Here is a 20805-nt window from a genome sequence, read left to right as displayed (position 1 = left end):
AAAATCATTATTAGCACTCACAAACAGAGCATAACTTACAACATTCCTACTAAACCTAAAAGTTAACCACATGCTGCTTGGAAAGTTTGACTCCCTTCATGACCAGGGCATTTTCTTGCTATTTAGCACTGTGCTACTTTAACTGGCAATTGTTAGGTAATGTAGAACTGTACCCAAATGAAATCTGTATCATTTTTTGAACACAAATATAGCTTTCCTTTGGTGGTATTTTATCACCACTGGGTTTTTTTATTTTTTGCTATATAAATTAAAAATATACCGAAAATTGTCAAAAAAAGGCGTGAAGGTGAAAAAATAATCTTTCTTCATAAATTTAGACCAAAATTTAGTCTGCTACATTTCTTTAGTAAAAATAACCCAAATCAATGTACATTATTTCATCTGTGTGAAAGTTATAGAGTCTACAAACTATGATATATGTTTGAAAATTGATCAGTCCTGATGTACTGACATCTCATTTCTTGAGGCCCTAAAATGCCAGGACAGTACAAATACCCCCCAAACGACCCCTTTTTTTGAAAATAGACAGTCGAAGGTTTTTAGTAAGAGGCGTGGCAAGTTTTTTTGAAGTTGTAATTTTTCTCACTTTTTTTTTTTTTGAAAAATGAAAAAAGTAACCACTTTCCCTCCGCCCTATAGCAGTTTTACTGGTACAAGGCAGCATTCCTGTGCAAAATCACGTAAATAAACATAATTTTGCACTTCCGCCACACGGGCACGCGTGACACCAGAGGAAATCTTCAGCTGTAAACTGTCACAGCACAAAACAATCTACAAGCCACGGCGAGCACCTGCAGATCATTGGTCAGGGAGGAAGAACAGAGCTGTATCTGTTTACATCTGTTGTGACAGGGGAAAGTCATGAATCGTCTCTCTGCAGAGCTGGGAGCACCATCCATCACTTCCCATAGTAAAAGCACCACCTAGTGTACATCAAGCATAAAGCTAGACACACACTTAACCCTTTGATCACCCTAGATGTTAACCCCTTCCCAACCAGTGTCATTAGTACAGTGATCAGTGCATATTTTTACCACGGATCACTGTATTAGTATCACTGGTTCCCACAAAGTGTCAGTTACTGTAAAAAAGTTCACCGCAATATCGCAGTCCCGCTGATCGCCACCATTACTAGTATATAAAAAAAATTCCAGTATATGTACCATAGTTTGTACCTTTTAAGCAAACTAATCAGTATACAATTACTGGGATTCTTTTTTACTGAAAAATATGTAGCAGAATACATTTTGGTCTAAATTTATGAAGAAATTAGATTTTTTAAATTTTGTTTTAAATGTTTTATAGCAGAAAATAAAAAATATTGTTTTTTGGTTTCAATATTGTCAGTTTTTATTTTGCTTATAGCGCAAAAAGTAAAAACCGCAGAGGTGATCAAATATCACCAAAAGAAAGTTCTATTTGTGGGGAAAAAGGACATCAATTTCATTTGGGTACAGCTTTGCATGACTGCACAATTGTCAGCTAAAAACATTTAGCGCAGCATCGCAAACAATGGCCTGGTCATCAAGTGGTTCAAATACATTTTTTTTTTCTTTAACATACTGTCATTAGTGCAGTACAGCGACATCATATGACTGGTGTGGGATTGACCAGGGATGTATGTATACATCCGCGCTTCGGTATATCGTGTTCAAAATATCACCAATGTGTATCTGTGAATGCCACTGTTCACCAATTACCTATACTAGTTATTGTAATCTAAAGAATGCATGTAATATCACACAGCACCTAAGGACTTCTTTGGCAAGAGTACTTTGCACTGAATGAATGCAACTGGTTATTCACTAAAGGACTGTATAACTTATTACTTTTGAGAATGTTTTGTTAAAAAGAGGATTGGATTATTTATTAGTGAAGGAAGGTATTGTCAAAAGTGGTGACAGTGCTGTGTATGAAAAATAGTGATCAGGGATAATGACTGGTGACTATGAAAAAAATAAAAATAAAATGGCTTCATGGCCAGGTGCCCACTGAGCATGCCCGAGTAGCACTGCACTTTGTGAGTGGTCCCGTTGTCTTCTGGGACCTATCACGTGTCCCAGAAGACTACGGGAGGGAGGGGGGAGGACAACTTCCGCTTCCGATCGCCTTAGGTGATCGCATTGGAAGTGGGAGCAGGTACCTGTCAAATTTAGGTAAATGCTTCCCCAAAGGTGCCAATCCTTAACGGGCAGCGGGGGACAACGCATTAAAGGGGAAGTTCCCCTTTTGGATGGAGCTCTGCTTTAATAACTCCATTTCCTATAAGGAGCTGCGGCACCCAGGAAGTGATGTCGTCCCACCATTTAAAAGCATTTTTTGATTATGCATCTGCTGATGTTGGTGGAGGTGTTGCCTATATCTCATGTGCTATCCTTAAAGACAATTTGGTAAATACCATTCCAAATAAAAATTTCTTTGTCTTGCAGCTACAGTATGTTCACTTTGGCGACACACCCAACACCTAAAATGTACTACCGTATTTTCCGGCGTATAAGACGACTGGGCGTATAAGACGACCCCCCTACTTTTCCTGTTAAAATGTAGTGTTTGGGCTATACTCGCCGTATAAGACTACCCCTCTTCCAATGCACACCAGTGGGAAGAATCGTGCCCCATCATTAGTATCAGTGGGAGGAATAGTGCCCAGTCATTGGTGTCAGTGGCAGGAATAGCACCAAATCATTGATGTCAGTGGGAGGAATAGCACCCCATCATTGGTGTCAGTGGGAGGAATAGTGTCCCATCATTGGTGTCAGTGGGAGGAATAGCACCCCATCATTGGTGTCAGTGGGAGGAATAGCACCCCATCATTGGTGTCAGTGGGAGGAATAGTGTCCCATCATTGGTGTCAGTGGGAGGAATAGTGTCCCATCATTGGTGTCAGTGGGAGGAATAGTGTCCCATCATTGGTGTCAGTGGGAGGAATAGCACCCCATCATTGGTGTCAGTTGGAGGAATAGTGTCCCATCATTGGTGTCAGTGGGAGGAATAGCACCCCATCATTGGTGTCAGTGGGAGGAATAGCACCCCATCATTGGTGTCAGTGGGGGGAATAGTGTCCCATCATTGGTGTCAGTGGGGGGGGAATAGTGTCCCATCGTTGGTGTCAGTGGGGGGGGGGGGAGGGAGTGCCCCATCGTCGGTGTCAGTGGGAGGAATAATGCCCCATCATTGGTATCAGTGACACCAATGATGGGGCACTATTCCTCCCACTGACACTTGCTGACCCCTGTTCATTATGGTGCTGCTGTAGCAAGCATATATGGTTGCAGCAGCACCTGTGCACGGCACACTTACCTTCACTTGATTTTCGCGGGGCCGCTCGGCTCCGCCTCCTCCCCGGTGATTGGCCGCCTGTGTGCCTTTCCCGAGCTACAGTTCTGGCGGCCAATCACCGGTGAGGAGGCGGAGCCGAGCAGCCGCACGAACATCCAGTGGCCGAACTGAAGGAAGGAGCAGCTGCGCTTCCTGGACCGGATCGTCGTGGGACCGGAGCCAGGTAAGAAACAGAAGCCCCTGCCCACCCCTGTACTTAGTTTCACTTCTGTTGGAAGGGGGGGGCGGCGGCGGCACCGCCCCCCTAAAAAGTGTCATCATGCCGTATACCGGCGTATAAGACGACCCCCGACTTTTGAGAAGATTTTCAAGGGTCAAAAAGTCGTCTTATACGCCGGAAAATACGGTATATTGCAGATTACCAATCATTAGATGTGGTGGCTGCATCAGTTTTCTTCTCTTAGGCTTTTCCCCCTTTGTTTTCATTTGGTGATGTGGTCAATAACACACCCTGTATTAGAGTGCCCCCACTCTGGATGAATGAACACAGTTATAATAAACCACTTTTTTTTCCGTTTGGGATAAATATTTTACATGAGTAAATAAAAGCTGATTATTTTATTCAGTCTTAAAGGATAAATTCACTTTAAAAAAAATAAATAAATGGCCATTTTTTTTTTGTAGGTAAAAAAAAAAGTGAATTTACGTTTTTTTTTTTTTTGAAGCCTGTAAAGCATTGCACCAACGATCAGCAGATTGCTGGTGCCATGCAGGACTCCTACAGACTGTCTGCTTGTACCTCGTACAGGCAAAACAGTTTACACTCACAGGAAGACTCAATGAACTACCACAGTGCTCAACAGTGCCGTGGTAGTTCACTGAGAACTACAAACCGACATCCGCAAAGGCTGTTGGTACTTGTAGTTCATTCATTCACACAACTGTGCGAATGAATGACGTTTCTGCGTGGTCAGAGCCCCGCATGACCATGCAGCTTGCAAAAAGTGACAGCTAGTATGGAAAACTTCTCCCCATACTGCTGTTACAGGGAGGGAGGGCAGCTGTGGGAACGTGTTACTTGTTCCACCCTTAAAATGGGTTGAACACGTAACATGTCACCAAAGATAAACTTATCATTTAAATGGTCTGTCCCTTCCATGTAAACTGATACATTCTGCTGTCTGCTGGAGACCTTGTTCTTTTGAAAGAACAGACTTTCTGGCTGGATCACCATATGAAAATAGAAGAAAGCAAGCCTAAAAAAGAAACTGAATGCAGTCATCACACCTAAAAATTTGTAAGCTGTAATATATTATAAAGGTTTCCTTTTGGGATTAAAACCACTTTAATCGATTGATCGATCGACTGCAAACCACCAATGAATTAGTCTTGAAATATGTGTGAATATATATATACAGTGAGGAACAGAAAAATTTGAACACCCTGCGATTTTGCAAGTTCTCCCACTTAGAAATCATGGAGGGGTCTGAAATTCACATTGTAGGTGCATCCCCACTCTGAGAGACAGAATTAAAAAAAAAAAAAAATTTCAGGAAATCACATTGTATGATTTTTAAAGAATTTATTTGTCTTGCACTGCTGAACATAAGTATTTGAACACCCAAGAAACAGCAAGAATTCTGGCTCTCAAAGACCTGTTACTGTGCCTTTAAAAAGTCCACCTCTACTCCACTCATTAATCTAACTTAGTAGCACCTGTCTGAGCTTTTTAAAGACACCTGTTCACCCCACAGTCAGTCAGACGCCAACTACTACCATGGGCAAGACCAAAGAGCTGTCAAAAGACACCAGAGACAAAATTGTGGACCTCCACAAGGCTGGAAAGGGCTATGGGGCAATTGCCAAGCAGATTGGTGAAAATAGATCAACTGTTGGAGCAATAGAAAATGGAAGAGGCTCCCTCGGACTGGGGCTCCATGCAAGATCTCACCTCGTGGGGTATCACTGATAAGAAAGGTGAGGAATCAGCCCAGAACTACAAGGGAGGAGCTGGTCAATGACATGAAGAGAGCTGGGACCACATTTTCAAAGGTCACTGTCGGTAGAACACTACGTCGTCATGGTTTCAAATCATGCATTGCATGGAAGGCTCCCCTGCTCAAGTCATCACATGTCCAGGCCTGACGTTTGCCAATGACCATCTGGATGATCCAGAGGAGGCATGGGAGGAAGTCATGTTGTCAGATGAGACCAAAGTAGAACTTTTTGGTCTAAACTTCACTCGTCGTGTTTGGAGGAAAAAGAAGGATGAGTTGCATCCCAAGAACACCATCCCTACTGTGAAGCATGGGGGTGGTCATCATGCTTTGGGGGTGCTTTTCTGCGAAGGGGACAGGACGACTGCACTGTATTAAGGAGAGGATGAATGGGGCCATTTATTGTGAGATTTTGAGCAACAACCTCCTTCCCTCAGTCAGAGCACTGAAGATGGGTCGTGGCTGGGTCTTCCAACATGACAACGACCCGAAGCACACAGCCAGGATAACCAAGGAGTGGCTCCGTAAGAAGCATATCAAGGTTCTGGAGTGGCCTAGCCAGTCTTCAGACCTAAATCCAATAGAACATCTTTGGAGGGAGCTGAAACTCCGTGTTGCTCAGTGACAACCCCAAAACCTGACAGATCTAGAGGAGATCTGTATGGAGGAGTGGGCCAAAATCCCTGTTGCAATGTGTGCAAACCTGGTCAAGAACTACAGGAAACGTTTGACCTCTGTAACTGCAAACAAAGGCTTCTGTTCCAAATATTAACACTGATTTTCTCAGGTGTTCAAATACTTATGTTCAGCAGTGCAAGACAAATAAATTCTTTAAAAATCATACAATGTGATTTCCTGAATTTTTTTTTTTAATTCTGTCTCTCAGAGTGGGAATGCACCTACAGTGTGAATTTCAGACCCCTCAATGATTTCTAAGTGGGAGAACTTGCAAAATCGCAGGGTGTTCAAATACTTCTGTTCCTCACTGTATTTTGCAGGTAGGGAAAACAATGCACAAGGTAGATCGGCACAGATCCATCAGACATTTTCGTAAGCAATCATACATATATGCTGACTTGAAATATAATATAATGCATCGCATCCCTAGGCTAAGGTACGGAAGATAATTTGAAACAGTAGAATGTCTGGTGGAATAGTATGCTTAGTTCTTTACATTTGTCAGAATTAAAAAAAAACAAAAAACTATGATCTGTATTTTATTCTGTTTGATGCAATGTTGGGATTATAGTAAAATTGTCGATGAATGTTTATAAAGTTAGGGGCTTCAGCTCTGGGATATGTGACAGATGATATACGGTTATCGTATCATTTTAAGACAACATTTAACTATGTCTTTCAACATGGATGCAATCAGCAGACTTGCTCTCTAGTATGTAACTATATAAAACAATATGTAAAACACAACAAAGTTAACCGTAAACAATTATAGTTTATATTGAGGGCTTGCTTACACCACAATCCTCGTGTTCAGTTTGTGGCTCCACATACATGTTTAAATGCATTTGGAGTGCATTTTTTTTTTTTTTACATAATTTAATTTTTTTTTTTTTAGCAAGCACTTATGCAACCCCAATGGCCATAATGTTGTCCGGGGCCATGTGATATGGCAGCAAGTAAGAAAAATTTATTTGACCTGTCAATACATAACTTACCATGGCCTTCATTCAGCGTAATAGAGGCCCCAGTGACATCATCAAAAAGGTCATATGGAGTAATGTAATACTTCAAATTCATAACGTGACCTTCAAAAAAAGGAGATTATGGTAGCATGTTTATTATAGACAGTCCCTTTGTGCATTTGGTAATATGAATGTTAACATCCCTAACAAAAAAGAAGACATTTCCTGCTGTTAGAGATATTACCTCCACTCCTAGGAGTCAGGTAGCCTACGGTGCCCTGCAGTATTTTATCCAATATACTGGCATTGGTGAGCTGCCTGAAAAATAGCCACATGCCCAACAACACCATCAGTTTTCCATTAATAAATGTTCTTTACAATATGAATTCAATCCCAGGTGAGAGAACACAATGCTTACCAATACATTGCGGCCATTTTTGTGAGGTCCATCTCCAAAGACTGAAGTGCCAAGAACATTTTCCTGAAAAGAAAATGACAGTAACTAAGTCAGGAACACACAATATATACACCACTCACTACTAAGCAGTTACTCACTTGTCTCCAGGCATCTTGTACAGGTTTACCAGGCTCTTAAGGTACTGAGAAAAATCCTCAAAATTCTTCTCTCTAGGGAACAAAAAGCTTATAATTCAAACACAAGCTTTGAACACTTGTTTAAAAGAGAATTTTAATGAGTGGTTTTGTTTAAGCCAAGAAATGAACCAAAAGAATAGTAACTTTTATTTAGGACCAATTCACACCAGTACGTTGATCTGTGTTTTAGCACAGCTGTAAAACGCAGATCAATGGAAGGACATCTGAAAAACAATTTCCAATGTTTCCTATACACACTATAATGCTGCGTTGACCTGCAACAGGTATGCATTTTAGCGCAACGCAATAGATGTAAGCGGATGTCAACACAACGCGCAGGATATCCTGTAAAAATGCAGTACACTTTAACGCACGCTAAAATGCACGTCAACAGATGTCGGCAAATGACTGAACTGGTTGGTAATGTACATCCATTTTCTATACATTTTAGCACAAGCCAGTGTGAATTGGCCCTTAAAAATTGCACAACACGCTCTAACCAAGCTGTTAATGGTACAGTGATAAAGAGGCAACCAACCTTAACTGCTGTACAAGCTCTGGACTACTCTGAAAAGTTAAAAGGAAACAAAATGGGATTAAATCATAGCTAAATAAATAGCAGTAGAAGGCATTTAGAAACCATTTATACACAGTTTACACTACAACATGTATTATACAGATAATAAACTTCTTTTTCTTGGAGTACAGTACAGGATACAGGTTCCTTTAATCAAAGACTCTGGGTTATACAGTATGCAGCCACCTTCAGGTGATTGGACACAGGCAAACAGAATTGTGGAACAGCCAGCACAAAGGGGAGGATGGCCTGTGTCTCATAGTGAAAACTAAAGGCTGGCCATACGTTATGCATATTTCTTGTACACTCTTTCTGTAGATTTACAAAACCTTATAATATGAGGTCAAATCTAAACACTTTCAATTTGTATTCAATCAGGCAGGCTCTTGCACTACATAGATTGTACAGTAGAGGACACAGTTTCTACTGACTACTTTGCCTTTCTAGATGTACTACGTATGTCCAGAGTTTAAAGGGTTTGAAGCAAACTTGCGGTCAGTTTTGTTCAGCGGCCTCCTGGTTTTTAATGTAAAAGCTAGATGGCTTTTAAAATGCTGTGTGAAGCTGGAAGCTGGAAGTGGACAGGTGTGAGCACTTCTAGCTTCATAGCTCTCTGAATCGGGGCTCAATCCAGGTGCACAGCAGATCACAGCCACTGGCTCCTGCTGCTGTCAATTAACCACTTGCCAATTGCGCTATAGCCGAATGATGGCTACAGCGCGGTTGTCCAGTTCTGGGAGGGCATCATATGACGTCCTCCCAGAACGCGCCCTCCTGCACGCCCCCAGCAGCGCACACCCGGCGATCTTTGTGATTGCTGTGTCCTAAGGACACAGCTGATCATTTGATGTGGTAAAAGGCCAATCACAGCAGCCTTTTACCACGTGATCAGCTGTGTCCAATGACACAGCAGATCACGGGGTAAATGCAGTTGCCTTTATTGACTGCACTTTCCTCACGCTGTAAAGTACTGCCGATAACACTGTTCAACAGGTAAAAAGTTTTGGGCATAAAATTAGCTAATCTTACATAATTTTGGGGTGCTGAAAACGAAAATGACCCTAAAAAATGTTGATTGGCTCTAGTTTCCATGATATATTCACCCATCTAATGACGTAAGCCATTCAAAATTATGATGCAACTTCAGCTGCATATTGCGCAATTGATACTGGTGACCAATAGAAAATTGCATGTATACTGAGATGATGCAATATTAGCCTTTAATTGCATCACTTCACTGCATAAAAGCTGCAGTATCTGTAGCTGATTGGAGTTCGACAGCGTCTTTACATTTCGTTTTATGCTTATATAGGCTACTCAGTAATGCCTCGAACTTGTGTGAATAAAGCAGATAATTTCTGCTATATCTGCGGTGAAATAACTTTTATCTCACAAAAAAGGAGGATAACAGGAATGATTAAGAAAGCCTACAACTTGTATTTTGGCTGCAAGATAGGAGACCAGGACAAGAGCTGGGCACCACATATATGCTGCAATTCTTGTGGGACGGCACTGGAGCAATGGTTGAATGGAAAAAAGGCATCTATGCCTTTCGCTGTGCCAATGATTTGGAGAGAGCCAACAGATCATGTTAGTAATTGTTACTTTTGTATGGTGCCTCCAATTGTAAAAGGGCTAAATAAGAAGAAAAAGTTATCTGTGCACTATCCAAATATTCCATCGGCAATACGTCCAGTTCCTCATGGAGAGGGGCTACCAATTCCTAAAGCACCAGAATCCTTCGTGGTTGAGTCAAGTGAGGAAGAACCTGAAGCGTGTAGTCACCTGCAGTTGTAAGAGATAGCCCTTTCCTCGAATACAAGAGAAAAGCCAAGAGAAGCAAAACCGACACAAACTGAAGACAAAACTAGTGAGAATCCTAAGTATTAAAATGATTCAACTTAGCTTATGGCTATAATTTTTCTTGGTAATCCTATGCAATATATTATGCCATTTAGGCTTTGTTATGTAGTCAATATCACTTGCTTTATATTTGTGGAAAGACATCTATCTATATAATTATTGTGCATTATGTAGTCATTACGCCTATAGTAGAAAACTTTCCGTTTAGAGAAAAACTAGAGCCAATTGACAAATTTCATTGTTATATTTGAACTCAGAATGTGAAATTCATTAAGAAATGGATCCTTTTGTTTCCAAAACTGGCAAAAAATAAAAATTTGTTGAACAGTGTAACCGGCAATTACCAGAAAAAAGATCGGCACTGATGATCAGTGCCCAGCAGTGCAACCTAAACTTGCCAAGCATTGCCAACCACAAGTGCCCAGCAGTGCCCCCATCAGTGCTGCCCAGCAGTGCCGTCAGTAATATGCCATCCAGCAGTGCCACCTATCAGTACCCATCATTGCTGCATATCAGTGCAGCATCATCAGTGCCAGCTCATCAGTGCCGCCTATCTGTGCCACCCCATCAGTGCCGCCCATCAGTGCCGCCCATCAGTGCCGCCCATCAGTGCCGCCCATCAGTGCCGCCCATCAGTGCCGCCCATCAGTGCCGCCCATCAGTGCCGCCCATCAGTGCCGCCCATCAGTGCAGCCTCTTCAATGCACATCAGTGAAGTAGAAAAATTACTTCTTTGCAAAACTTTATAAAAGAAAAAAACTTTTTATTTTTTGCGCTATAAACAAAAAAAAAGCAAAAAATTAAAAAAAAAAAAAAAAACACCTAGTGGCGAATAAATACCACCAAAAGAAAGCTCTATTTGTGTGAAAAAAATGATAAAAATTTTGTATGGGTACAATGTTGCATGACCACGCAATTGTCATTCAAAGTGTGACAGTGCTGCAAGCTGAAAATTGGCCTGGGCAGGAAGAGGGTATAAGTGCCCTGTATGCAAGTGTTTAAATCCAGTGACGAGGGAGCAGGGGGCAGAGCCGAGCCACACTGCGTGTCAATAGACTTGATATGGTGGAACTGATCAAGGGGGAAAAGCCAGGAGCGCCAACAAGAAACCCCAGAAGAGGAGGATTGGGTCTGCCCTGTGCAAAAACCATTGCACAGAGCAGGTAAGTATGACAAGTTTGTTATTTTAAAAAATTACTTGAACCTCTACAATCACTTTAGGCGAAGAGTTATGTTTTTTTTTTTTAAGCCAATAGTTAAAAACAGAGAACAAATTCACTGGGGTAGGGTTAAAGGGGGATGCCCAGAGGCCTATCACCTTAAGGTACCAGCCTATAACCCAGGGTCTATAAATATCCAAGTACTGTACGGTTAATATAAAATATTTGTGTTCTAAAATAAATAGAATAACTTAAGCGCTAACTGTGGTGTAATAAAAACAAAAAAAAAATATTATTATTACTACAATTAAATGCTGTAGCCGCTAGTGCACACAACCCATGTATCAGTGGGGCAAATTTATACAATCATAATGTGAAGTGAAAAAATGCTGCGCTACATGAAACAGTGGTACAAACCATTATATAAGCAAAAAAACTAAAAGTGAAGAAATAAATATATATTAGAAGAAAATATAGTAGAAAAAAAAATATTAATATGAATATATACAGGTGAAACTCAAAAAATTAGAATATTGTGCAAAACTTCATTTATTTCAGTAATGCAACTTAAAAGGTGAAACTGATATATGAGATAGACTCATTACATGCAAAGCAAGATAGTTCAAGCCGTGATTTGTCATAATTGTGATGATTATGGCTTACAGCTCATGAAAACCTCCAATCCACAATCTCAGAAAATGAGAATATTGTGAAAAGGTGCAATATTCTCGGCTCAAAGTGTCCCACTCTAATCAGCTAATTAAGCCATAACACCTGCAAAGGGTTCCTGAGCCTTTAAATGGTCTCTCAGTCTGGTTCAGTAGGAATCACAATCATCGGAAAGACTGCTGACCTGACAGTTGTGCAGAAAATCATCATTGACACCCTCCATAAGGAGGGAAAGCCTCAAAAGGTAATTGCAAGAGAAGTTGGATGTTCCCAAAGTGCTGTATCAAAGCACATTAATAGAAAGTTATGTGGAAGGGAAAAGTGAGGAAGAAAAAGGTGCACAAGCAGCAGGGATGACTGCAGCCTGGAGAGGATTGTCAGGAAAAGGCCATTCAAAAGTGTTGGGGACTTTCAACAAGGAGTGGACTGAGGCTGGAGTCAGTGCATCAAGAGCCACCACACACAGCCGGATCCTGGACATGGGCTTCAAAAGTCGTATTCCTCTTGTCAAGCCGATCCTGAACAACAAACAACATCAGAAGCGTCTTACCTGGGCTAAAGAAAAACAGACCTGGTCTGTTGCTCAGTGGTCCAAAGTCCTCTTTTCTGATGAGAGCAACTTTTGCATCTCATTTGGAAACCAAGGACCCAGAGTATGGAGGAAGAATGGAGAGACACACACTGTAAGATGCGTGAAGTTCAGTGTGAAGTTTCCACAGTCTGTGTTGATTTGGGAAGCCATGTCATCTGCTGGTGTTGGTCCACTGTGCATCAATCCAAGTCCAGAGTCAACGCAGCCATCTACCAGGAGATTTTGGAGCACTTCATGCTTCCTTCCACAGACGAGCTTTATGGGGATGCTGACTTCATTTTCCAGCAGGACTTGGCACCTGCCCACACTGCCAAAAGCACCAAAACCTGGTTCAATGACCGTGGGATTACTGTGCTTGATTGAAAATCTATGGGGCATTGCCAAGAGAAAGATGAGAGACATGAGACCGAACAATGCAGAAGAGCTGAAGGCCGCTATTGAAGCATCCTGGTCTTCCATAACACCTCAGCAGTGCCACATGCCGATAGATTCCATGCCACCCCGCTTTAAGGCAGTAATTGCTGCAAAAGGGGCCCAAACCAAGTACTGAGTATATATGCATGCTTATACTTTTTCAGAGGTCCGATATTGTTCTATGTACAATCCTTGTTTTATTGATTGCATGTAATATTCTAATTTTCTGAGATTGTGGATTTGGGGTTTTCATGAGCTGTAAGCCATAATCATCACAATTATGACAAATCACGGCTTGAACTATCTTGCTTTCCATGTAATGAGTCTATCTCATATATTAGTTTCACCTGTTAAGTTGCATTACTGAAATAAATGAACAATATTCTAATTTTTCGAGTTTCACCTGTGTATAATATATATATATATATATATATATATATATATATATATATATATATATATATATATATATATAAACACTAAAAATAAAAGAATATTTTAAGACTACTTCAAAAAAATCAAGTACAATCAATAAACTGTTCATTCAGTGAACCCTCCTTTGGATAACGAAGAATATGTGCATCTGTCGTCATCAATTCCCGTGCAAAAACATCCTCCACCATATATCTGCTCACCTCACGCGGTGTGACCTCACATTATACAATGTTACGGTCTAACTGCACTTTTGGTCCCATATGGACTCAGGAGATCAGCTATGTTTCACAGTGCTCTTAACTCATTCCACAAACACCCAGTCCTTAATTAACCATCAATCCCTGTTATTGGATTGTTGGAAAGAATTTGCAGTATTGCTATTTACACAACAATGGGGCAGCTCTGGTTGTATCAACAGATTATTAACATACAGGTAAGCTAATCTTGTATGTTAATAGCAATATTGGTATTGCTGCAATGAATTTCAATGAGCATTACTGATGGTGACATGCTTGATGAAAAGTGTTTTATAATTATTAATAAAGGAGGTGGAAGTGAAAGAATACAGATTAAGCACTAACTGATACTTTCTGTATACTTTTATTTCGATTGGATAGATGGAGGGTGTATCTGGATCTGCGAGGCTGCAATATATAAAACTGAAAGTTGAGAAGTGATTACATTTCCTGGAATGTACACTAAGAACTAAATGTTCTAAATTCCAAAATAAACTTGCTTGGTACTCACCACTGGGCTTTCTCCCTGATGTGCGACCTTGACATCACACAGCTGACCTTCTGGATCAAGATGAACCTCTAAGTAAAAGAGGTCTGAACTGATGTAACACTCTGTACCATTTGGACTTAAGTGCGATGTAAGCCTAGAGAGATAAAAGCAAGACAGATTATTCTCAATTGCTATCTAGAGATTTATTGCTTTTCACTCCATGAGCATCTATGTCCTAAAGTTATTAAAATGTATTACTAATAAATGGTTTTTATTTCCAAGGATCTATAAAATACTGTATATTCTCATTAGTGTAACATTCAGATTAAAGGCTTTAATACCGGGCATTTTTACCCCCTTCCTGCCCAGGCCAATTTTTAGCACAGTTACACTTTGAATGACTATTGCATGGCCATGCAACACTGTACCCATATGACAATTTTAACTTTTTTTTCACACAAAGAGAGCTTTCCTTCTGTGGTATTTAATCACTACAGTTTTTGTATTTTTTTTTCTAAATAAACAAAAAAAAAAAAAGTGGTTTTCTTTGTTTCTGTTATAAAATGTTGCAAATAAAAAAATCTTTCTTCAAAAATGTAGGCCAAAATGTTTTCTGCTACATTTCTTTGGTGAAAATAACCCACATCAGTGTACATTATTTAGTTGGTAGGAACGTTACAGAGTCTGCATGGCATATATCTAAAAATCCATCAATCCTTTCTTGAGGCCCAAAAATGTTAGGGCAGTAAAGATATCAACCAAATTACCCCTTTTTTGGAAAATAGACAGTCTGAGATATTTAGTAAGAAACATGGCGAGTTTTGTTGTCATAACTGTTTGAAAAATGAAGAAATTAAACTTTATTTTCACAATTCTTGTATTTATTTATTATTACATACTGTCATCAATATATAGATCATCATATAACTGGTATGGTGGTGATCAGGGACACTAACTGCTGACAGTATGTAAATATATATATATACATACATACACACACACATACATACACACACACTTGTTTATTTTTTATATTACATTTTTTAAATTTCATTTTTTTTTTTTTTAACCGTGACCACAGCAATAGTGTTACTATAGTAACACTGTACTACTTTGGACAAGTAATAAGGATTTTTTTTTTACTTTTACACCTGATTGCTTAACCGATTCATTAAGTATATATTGTGATTAGCTGTGACTGGCCACAGCTAATCATATGGTACAGACGGGCTGTGATTGGCCCTCTCTGTACCATGTGATCACTGTGACCAATCACAGCTAGCAACACAATTGTAAGCAATGCATGACATGAAAGGAAGCCAATAATTGTTTACAATTGTCATGTGATCTGCTGTGATTGGTCACAGCAATCACAAGGTACTGGCAGCGGGCTGGTACAGTGATCAGTCATTGGCTGTAAATTGTAATAAAATTAAATCACTATATGGCTTGTGTAGCAATTATTTATAATATGATCTTTTTCACAAAAGTGGAGTTACCCATTCAATTCTGAAAAAATTATAGAGATGTTAGACTGAGTGTGAAAGTACAGTAGATTAGTTTGTCTGCTTTGGTGTTTCAGGTCCTTTAATATTAGGCTGGCCATGAATGGTATAGAGAAAAGGCTCCATTGTCAATAAGAAGTATTAGGGGAGACAAGCCTGTCACAGCGCAATTTTAAGTTCTATTAGAGGTCGGGTGTGAATTGATGCCTAGAGCCAGCTCTGCACCTGAGAGTTTAATCCTATATGGGTCACGAAGTCGTGTGGATAAAAGTTCAAAATGTCAAATGCCTTCCCTGGGTCTGTGGAGAGGAGCACTCTCTTAATGCTAGAGTAATGTATGGCGTTCAGTATGAAAAGGCTGTTGTTCCTAGCCTCTCTTCCTAGCATAAAACCAGCCTGGTCTGGATGGATAAACTAAGAGATGTGAACACGTAATCAGTTTTTGTGAATCTTAGTAAAGAATTTCAAATCGACATTCAATAGCTAGATTGGTCAATGGCTTGTGGAGTTTTAGGTATTTTTACACTCCTTGGGGTTTATTGTTATGTGTGCTCGCATTGTATCTGTTGAGGGATTAGAGCCCTCTAAGAGGGAATTTTGGGCATTTACAAGTGTGGAAGCTACTGACTGCCAAATGTTTTATAGTAAATTAAGATGAAGCAGCCTGCGCACAATGCTTTACCAGTTTTCATATTGGACAGTGCAGTCAGGAATTTAGTAGTGTTTAAAGAAATTGCCAATGTCTGGCAAGAAATGTGCTTTAGCTCCATCACAAACTTGAGACATATAGGTTATGGAAATAAAATCTCTCAAGACTCTGGCAAGCAATCTGCCTCATTTATCGCTGTATTTGTAAAATTCTATTTTACAGCATACTAGTTGTTGGGTTCGCTATACCAATCAGAATCATACTGAGCTTATTTCTGTGTTCTCTTATTATTTGGTGGCTGAGCGGGCAAAGGTAAGTTTGTGGGCACTTTCCCACTAGCCATTTTGCCCAAAAGGGTATGTTTGTTTGGAGATTACCTTTTCAATTTGGGTGCCCACCCAAATGAGAACTGTTCTGATGCAAAATGTATGGGCTGTCCACAAAGTCATTGGTTCAGCATCTTCCAGATCAAGCAAGAAGTATTTATCAAGGTCATTTTGTGTTGTGGGAGAGACAAGTGGGTCTGGGACAAGGGAGTCATTTAACTTCCAGCACCATCTCCTCAAGCATGAAAGGTGACTAGGGCATGATCAAACAGGGTAACAGAACCTACACTGCTCAAAAAAATTAAAGGAACACTTTTTAATCAGAGTATAGCATCAAGTCAATTAAACTCCTAGGATATTGATCCGGTCAGTAGAGTAGCAGAGGGGGTTGTTAATCAGTTTCAGCTGCTTTGGTGTTAATGAAATTAATAACAGGTGCACTAGATGGGCAACAATGAGTTGCTGCAATGAAATTTCAGCAAAATGGACTAGCCTGCTGCACCATTTCTTCACTTTGATTTTCGGGGTGTCAAACGATGGGGCATCCTTACGTTTCTAACACAATACTCAGTCCATATCAGTATAGATATCCAGAATGATATTTTTTCCCCACTGAGATCTGATGTTTTCAAAGCGTTCCTTTATTTGTTTTTGAGCAGTGTATAAAGGATTTTGTTAGAATTTGTAGAAGGTTGTGTGGAAAGAATAGGAAGTCTCTTCTGGAATACCCTACTGGCGCTTCTGGCCCCAATACCACAGTGAGTGCCCCCAAAGCAAGCTGCTTGCACGGGGGGCACTCATGTATGCTCACTCCCAAGCCCTGCTCTGTGTGTCCATAAGACACACCAAGTGGGGCTCAGCAAGGCCCCCCTCCTCGTCACTGGCTCTGACTGACAGCAGCAGGAGCCAATAGCGCCTGCTGCTGTATCTGAGCCAATGGGGAGTAAGAGAGCAGACAGACAGGAGAGACATGGCTGGAGATCAGGCTCAGGTATCTACTTAGGAGGGATGTGGGGGAAGCTGCACGCAGAAGGTTTCTACCTTACTGCATATAAGAATGCAGTAAGGTAAAAAAACCCATCGGCCTTCACAACCACTTTACGAGTTACTCATTAGTTGGGGGAAGTACTATTACAACAATGTAATAGTAGGGGCCTGTTGTTGCGTTATGAAGGATGCTATGACTTTTGCTTAGTGTTCAACTTAAAAAAAATTAAGACTATCTCTAGCCTCCTTTTTTTTTTTTTTCTCTTTCATCTCTTCTAACATTCTGCTAACTTTGTGAGTAGTAATGCTTAGACCTTGAAGAAGGGGACATTCCCCGAAAGCTTGTCCTGAAAATTGTATGTTAGTGCAAATAAAAAAAAGTATCACGGACAGTACTCAATTGTTTTTGTAGACTATAAAAGGAATGTTTATATTAAAACACATACACTTGTTACATTAAACAGATCACATTTAAAAAACATTTAAAATACAAACCAGCATTACATAATTAATTTAACACACATGTTGGTAAGGGAGTAATAATACTCTTAAATTTCTTCACAGAAAAGGCTTACTTACCCATTTTGTCTTGCTATTGACTCCAGACGATCCGTCATAGCAGAAAGGGAAGACACTTAAAAAAGAAAAAATTAGATTTACAGTGCAGGAAAGGTCCTTGGTGAATGCATGTAACTGAAAACAGATAAACGTAAAAATGCTCACCTTTCAAAGCTTTTTGTAAGGTTTCCAGACAGCTAACAAGGTGTTGGTGCCCTCCAGTTATCATTCCAGTCCTCTTCTCCTGAAAAGTGGATTCAATGAACATAAAGGACTACTTAGGCTATTCAAAATAATCTAAGCTTCCATAAGATCTCTGGTCTAAATTACTCAACTGTAATTATTAAAAGATGTGTACAAACAGAATAGTAGGAACTGGACTGTACACACAGTAAAATCCCCTACTTGCATAAAAGGACTGCCTCCAGTCTGGGGACAACTGCATATGAGTGAAGTAGCAGAAAAAAATGTCTGCTTGCAGGATGAAAGCAAATGCTATGGTTCCTGATCTGGTGAGGCTGCCAGCTCTAGGCCAGCTTGCATTTCTGGTTTATATGTGTTGAGGAGGGTGGGGGGTGTGGGTAAAGGACATTTTCCTGAAAACACCTATTCTTCACGTAAACCTGTCACATACATCTTGAATACAGTATCTAATTAGATATGCACAAGCAGCAGTTATCAGAAGTGTGAACTACGTTATCAGCATATCCGCAGATATTGGGAGCTAAAGTTATATGAAAATCCTCACTTTTCCAGCAATAGCCAAAACTTGAGCTTTCACTTTTCACATGTTAAATATTTCAAACAGAGAAAACTTTGGAAACGAGGGGGAACAAGGCTAATACAGACTTCTACAGGAAGAAGTCAAGAACTGATAGAATTTCAGCTGCATATACAGTTAGGTCCATATATATTTGGACACAGGCATTATTTTAGATTTTTTCAGGTATTTACCAAAACATGTTCAAGCTATAGTTATAATGGATATGGGCTGAAAGTGCACACTCTCAGGTTTGAGGGTATGTACATCCAAATTGGAGGAAGGGCTTAGGAATTACATCTCTTAAGAGTAGCCCCCCCCCCTTTTTCAAGGGATCAAAAGTAAATAGACAATTGAATCAAAAGCTGTTTCATGGCCAAGTGTGGGCTACTCCTTCGTTATTTCTTCATCAATTCAGCAGGTAAAAGGTCTGGAGTTGATTCTAAGTGTGGTATTTGCATTTGGAATCTATTGCTGTGAAACTACATCATGTGTTCAAAGGAGCTGTCCATGCAAGTGAAACAGGCCATTGTAAGGCTTCAGAAATGAAACAAATCCATCAGAGAGATAGAAGAAACATTAGGAGTGGCCAGATCAACAGTTTGGTACATTGTGATGAAAGCAGAACACACTGGTGAGCTCAGCAACATAAAAGGGCATGGACGTCCATGGAAGACAACAGTGGTGAATGATCGCAGGATCCTCTGTATGGTAAAGAAAACCCATTCACAACATCCAGACAAGTGAAGGACACTCTCCAGGAGCTGGGTGCATCACTGCCAAATCTACAATCAAGAGAAGACTTCACGAGAGCAAATACAGAGGGTTCACCACAAGGTGCAAACCAATCATGAGCCTGAAGAATAGAAAAGCCAGATTAGACTTTGCCAAAAAACATCTAAAACAGCCAGACCAGTTCTGGAAAAGCATTCTTTGGATGGATGCAACTAAGATTAATCTTTACCAGAATAACAGGAAGAAAAAAAGTGTGGAGAAGGCTTGGAACAGCTCATGATCCAAAGCACACAACGTCATCTGTAAAACATGGTGGAGGCCGTGTGATGGCATGGGCATGCATGGCATCTAGTGGCACTGGGTCATTGGTGTTAATTGATGATATGACAGAAGACAGGATCAGCCGGATGAATTCTGCAGTGTTTATAGATATACTGTCAGCCCAAATTCAGCCAAATGCAGCAAACTTGATTGTACGGCGCTTCACAGTACAGATGATCCAAAACACACTGCAAAAGCAACCCAGGAAATTTTTAAGGAAAACAAGTGGAATATTGTGCATTGACCGAGTCAATCACCTGATCTCAACCCAATTGAGCATGCATTTTACTTGCTGAAGGCAAAACTAAAAGGCAGAAAGACTCACAAACAAAGAACAACTGAAGACAGGTGCAGTTAGAGCCTAGCAGAGCATCAGAAAGGAGGAAACCCAGTTTTTGGTAATGTCCATGGGTTCCAGACTTCAGGCAGTCATTGCCAGTAAAGGATTCTCAACAAATTATTAAAAATGAACAATTTATTTATGATTATATTTATTTGTCCAATTACATTGAGCGCCTGAATATGGAGGGACTGTGTATAAAAATGGTTTAAGTTCCTAAAATGTGTACTTGATACTTATGTTCAACCCCTTGAATTAAAGCTGAAAGTCTGCACTTTAAATTCATTTGGATTGTTTCATTTTAAATTATTCTGGTGGCATACAGAGCCAAAAGTGTGATATTTGTGCCCGTGTCCAAATATATATGGACCTAACTATCTGTGGATGCACCAATTGTTTTTACACATAGTTTTCTCTGAAGGTAACCTCTGCTCATACATTTCTTCATCATTTGCTTCTCTTGCATTGCACAGGTTTACTTTAACAAAAATCTTTCCTGAGAAAAGCATGAAGGTGTCCATTAGTGACTTTGAGAAGACTGATCCATGACTTTGCAAAGCAGGGAATTCTGAAAGCTGCTGAAGGTATGTGCAGGAAACCCTAGGTGCAGGCTCCTTATACCAGTCTATGGAGAGAATCTCCAGAGGATGTACAGGC

At 40.2% G+C, this 20805-nt stretch overlaps 1 protein-coding gene across 1 annotated transcript in view; it reads right to left on the bottom strand.

Annotated features, from left to right (window-relative positions):
- MED1 (mediator complex subunit 1) overlaps positions 1-20805 on the bottom strand; it is a 96993-nt gene that overhangs the window by 61326 nt on the left and 14862 nt on the right. Inside the window, exons 3-10 of the mRNA XM_089654870.1 lie at positions 18158-18236; positions 18014-18068; positions 13989-14121; positions 8070-8098; positions 7493-7564; positions 7356-7418; positions 7182-7255; positions 6971-7060 (exon numbers count right to left, since the gene is read on the bottom strand). Of these exons, the coding sequence (XP_089510996.1) occupies positions 6971-7060; positions 7182-7255; positions 7356-7418; positions 7493-7564; positions 8070-8098; positions 13989-14121; positions 18014-18068; positions 18158-18236 (595 nt within the window). The remainder of the gene's footprint in view (positions 1-6970; positions 7061-7181; positions 7256-7355; positions 7419-7492; positions 7565-8069; positions 8099-13988; positions 14122-18013; positions 18069-18157; positions 18237-20805) is intronic.

Source organism: Staurois parvus, unplaced genomic scaffold (assembly GCF_062004578.1).
Source record: "Staurois parvus isolate SC_StPar_1 unplaced genomic scaffold, SC_StPar_1.0 ptg000813l, whole genome shotgun sequence".
Lineage (NCBI taxonomy): Eukaryota > Metazoa > Chordata > Amphibia > Anura > Ranidae > Staurois > Staurois parvus.
The sequence above is the reverse complement of the archived record's forward strand: the minus strand, read 5'-3'. Positions and strand labels throughout refer to the sequence as shown.